The sequence below is a fragment of the Nicotiana tomentosiformis genome, chromosome 1, assembly GCF_000390325.3.
Source record: "Nicotiana tomentosiformis chromosome 1, ASM39032v3, whole genome shotgun sequence".
Taxonomy (NCBI): Eukaryota; Viridiplantae; Streptophyta; class Magnoliopsida; order Solanales; family Solanaceae; genus Nicotiana; species Nicotiana tomentosiformis.
Window position 1 is genome coordinate 120,224,997 of NC_090812.1, and position 4,708 is coordinate 120,229,704.

The 4,708-nt window shown below is 38.1% G+C and overlaps 1 protein-coding gene across 1 annotated transcript; it reads right to left on the reverse strand.

Moving 5' to 3' along the window:
- Positions 1–2,978: 2,978 nt before the first annotated feature.
- LOC138909035 (uncharacterized) lies at positions 2,979–4,400 on the reverse strand. Its single transcript, XM_070200059.1, has 3 exons — positions 4,027–4,400; positions 3,819–3,926; positions 2,979–3,396 (listed from the first exon to the last, which is right to left on the reverse strand). The coding sequence occupies exons 1-3, from the start codon at positions 4,398–4,400 to the stop codon at positions 2,979–2,981; spliced, it is 900 nt and encodes a 299-aa protein (XP_070056160.1).
- Positions 4,401–4,708: the final 308 nt, after the last annotated feature.

The window sequence follows — 4,708 nt, forward strand, 5'->3', positions numbered from 1 at the left end:
GATTTGCCAACTTTGAAAAACTTCTGTGACTTTCGAGCCTATAAACTGTGGGACATTATCACATACGATTTCTTTTGGCACTCTGAATTGGCATATAACATTCCGCCAAATAAAATCCATTACTTCCTTTTCTCGCACCTGTTTGAAAGCTCCTGCCTCTACCCATTTGGAGAAATAATCCGTTAATACTAACAAAAATCGTACCTTTCCTTTAGCTTGTGGCAAAGAACCCACTATATCCATTTCCCACTTCATGAATGGCCACGGGGAATTAACCGTGTGTAATAATTCTGCTGGGCGGTGCATATTATTGCCATATTGTTGGCATCTATCACACTTTGCTACAAAACTTTCTGCATCTTCCTCCATTTTAGGCCAGTAGTATCCTGCTCTAATTAGAGTTTTTACCAAAGATCTACCTCCTGCGTGATTTCCACAATGCCCCTCATGCACTTCATTCATCACATATTCTGTTTGAACAGGTCCAAGGCATCTTACTAAAGGTCCATCGAACATTTTTCGATATAGATTTCCTCGAATTAAATAGTAATGAGCAGCTTTTCGTCGAAGCGACTGAGACTCTTTTTTGCCTTCAGGTACGGTTCCATACTGCAAAAAATTAACAAGCTCGTTTCTCCAATCCCAAGTCAGATTATTAAAACTTACCTCATTTTTATCCAGGTCCAGTGTTGAATGAAATAAATGTATTACGATAGCATTTTCTGTACTTGTTATTTCCGCAACTGATGCAAGATTAGCTAGTGCATCTGCTTCTGCATTTTCTTCCCTGGGTATTTACATAATCTTCCATGATTGGAATTGCCTTATCAATTCTCGTGCCTTTTCCAAATATTGTTGCATTTGTGCCTCTCTAGCTATGTAAGTCCCCTACATCTGATTGACTACCAGGTGAGAATCACTTTTAATCACGATTTGCTCTTTGGAGAGTTCTTGTGCCAGTTCTAACCCTGCAATTACAGCTTCGTACTCTGCTTCATTGTTAGTAATAGGGTAATGTTTAATTGCTTGTCTTATACTTTCTTCCAGAGGTGGAATTAAAACAATACCCAAATATGCTTCTTTAATATTTGAGGAGCCATCAGTAAATAGAGTCCACATACCTGGATTAGATCCGATAAATATTTGTAATTCCTTTTCTACTTCAGGAACTATTTTTGTGCTAAAATCTGCTACAAAATCTGCTAAAACTTGTGATTTTATTGTAGTTCTAGGTTGATACATGATATCATACTCACTGAGTTCTATTGCCCACTTGGCTAATCTACCTCACAATTCTTGTTTATGTAAAATATTCCTTAAAGGATAAGCAGTTATTACGGAAATAGAGTGACATTGAAAGTAAGGTCTCAACTTTCTAGATGCTATAACTAATGCTAAAGCAAATTTTTCTAAATGAGGATATCTAGTCTCAGCATCCAACAGAGATTTATTGACATAATAAATTGGAGATTGTTTACCTTTGTCTTCTCGTATCAAAACTGCACTTATAGCCATTTCTGAAACTGCGAGATAAACGAACAGCCTCTCACCATCTTTTGGTTTAGCCAGCAAATGAGGATTTGATAAGTATGCCTTCAAACTTTTGAGGGCTTGTTGGCATTCTTCAGTCCACTCGAACTGATTTTGCTTTTTTAGCACTGAAAAGAATTTGAAACTTTTCTCTAAAGACTTAGAAATAAATCTTCCCAGAGCTGCTATCCTTCCTGTCAATCTTTGTACCTCTTTTTTGCTCGTGAGTATATCAGAAATTTCTTCAATAGCTTTGATCTTTGCAGGGTTTACTTCAATACCTCTATTAGATACAAGAAAACCTAAGAACTTACCTAAAGCTACGCCAAAGGCACACTTTTCTGGGTTCAATTTCATATTATAGTTGCGGAGAATCTCGAAGGTATTTGAAAGATTTTGAAAATGATCTTCCGCTCGTGCAGATTTGACTAGCATATCATCAATATATACTTCCATAGTCTTTCCCAGGTGTTCTTGAAACATCTTGGTCACTAACCTTTGATATGTGACTCCAGCATTTTTCAAACCAAAAGGCAGGACTTTATAACAATAAGTCCCCCAGTCCGTAATAAATAAAGTTTTTTCTTCATCCAAAGGGTCCATTTTTATTTGATTATAACCTGAATACGTATCTAAAAAACTCAATAAATCATGACCTGTGGTAGAATCAATCAATTGATCTATATGCGGTAAATAAAATAAATCTTTTGGACAAGCTTTATTTAGATCAGTATAATCTACGCAAACTCGCCATTTACCTCAAAACTACCACAGTATTAGCTAACCAATTAGGATATTTGACCTCACGTATTGAGCCGATCTTTAAGAGTTTTTGCACCTCATCATGAATCACTTGATTTTTGAATGAACCTTGCTTCCTCTTCTTTTGCTTGACAGGTACATATGATGGATCTTCATTCAATTTAAGTCATCACCTCCGGAGATATACCTGTCATATCCGAATGCGACCAAGCAAAACAATCTGCGTTAGCTTTAAAAAATTCAACTAACTTACCTCTCATTCCTAGGCTCAGCTTTGCTCCAATATAAACTTTTCGATCTGGCCATTGTTCGAATAGCACAACAGCTTCGAGCTCCTCAATTGTTGTTTTGATGTTTTCATTCTTCTCTGGTTCTTGAATTACATCCGGTCTCGAATCCATATCAGTTTGCTTTGATACATTTTCAGATGAGATTTGATTTACCACGTCTTCCACGAAATCCTCATTTGTATCAATTCTTTTCTTGTGTGACTGCACCACTGAATTGATATTCTTAGAAGTTTGTTGATCTCCTCGAATTTGTTGAATTCCCCATTTTGAAGGAAACTTAATAACTTGATGTAACATAGACGGCACATCATTCATGTCATGAATCCATGGCCTCCCAAGAATCACATTATAGGCCATGTCCGTGTCTATTACTTGAAATTTCGTCTCTTTGATGACTCATTCCGCGAATGTAGTTAACATTATCTCACCCTTCGTAATAACGGTTGAATTATTGAATCCAGATAAGGAATGTGCTTTTGGTATCATCTGGTCGTCAATTTGCATTTCGTTCACCACTCGCAATAAGATAATATTCACGGAGCTACCTGGATCAATCAAAACTCGTTTTACATTAGTATCATGTATAAGTAAAGATATTACCAGTGCATCATTATGAGGAATCATTAAGCAATCCACATCTACATCATCAAATGTTATGCTATCTTCTTCCAAGGTTTGTCGAACTCGCTTTCCATGAGTTACTGTGAATTTCGCCGTCTTTTTTGCAGCTGTGTATGTTACACCGTTGACTTCTTCTCCCCCGCTTATCACGTTCACTGTTCTCTTTGGAGATAGAGGTTTTGGAGGTTCTTGTCTATTTTTCAGTAAGACTGTTTACCTTTCTCGCTGAACAGGTCTATCAAGTATCCCTGCTTCAACAAATGTTCTACCTCACCTTGTAACAGTCTGCAATCTGATGTTCTATGGTTGTGGTCATTATGAAACTCGCACCAGAAATCTGGATTTCTTCTGTTTGGGTTTGATATCATTTCCTTTGGCCATCGCACCTTATCTCCCATACTCCTTAAAACAGCTACCAACTCAGAAGTACTGATATTGAAACTATAGTCTCCAATCCTTGCATTTGCGTTGGTATCCCCATCACGCACATCTCAATCTTTTCTGAACCTAGATGATGATGAATCTGAATCTCTGTTCCTCAATCTATGGTCAGATCGTACATTTTTTGGCTTGGAACGTGCGTCTTGCCCTGAGGGTCCCATATAAGGCTCATACCTATTTTTACCGGACCTCTTTTCAGATTCCGACCGCCTCGATCCTGTTCTCTCATCAACCTTTGACTGAGCAACGATGTCTTCTTCAATCCGCAGCTTGGTACTATACCTGTTATATACGTCATTCCATATTGTGGCAGGGAATTCTCGTAAGCTTTATTTGAGCCTCCTCGTGGCCTGAACTTTTTTCGTTTAGATTACTAGCGAACGCCATGGCTGCCCAATTATCAGGTACTCTTGGTAGCATCATTCTTTCACGCTGGAATCTATCTATAAATTCTCTGAGCAATTCTGTATCTCCTTGCTTCACTTTGAAGATATCTTCCATTCTTTTTTTAACTTTTTGAGCCCACGAGTGTGCTTTTATAAATAAATTTGTAAGGTCAGCAAAAGAGTTAATAGAATTTTCAGGTAAAAGAGAATACCATGTTAACGCCCCTTTCGTGAGTGTTTCTCCAAACTTTTTGACCAACACTGACTCAATTTCCTGCTTGGTTAAATCATTGCCTTTTACTCCTGTGGTGAATGCAGTAACATGGTCACGCGGATCGGTTATTCCATCATATTTTGGGATGTCAGGCATTTTGAACTTCTTGGAAATGTGCAATGGAGCCGCGCTTGGTTTCCAGGGTTATTGCGAATATTTGTCGATATCCACCCCCTAATCACATGTGGTACGCCAGGTATTTGCTCGATGCGGTCGTTTTGTTATTTTACCTATTTCTACAAAGTTAGTAGTAAAGTTTATAAATCAGAATTATTTGGTGTACCTGGTTTCCCATCACGTGACTCATTAGGAGTTTCCCCGCTTCCTGAATTAGCAAGCCCTGAGCGTGAAATTTTCACAGTTGCAGTATTATTTGGGGGAGGAGTTGGTGGTACAGTTGACAG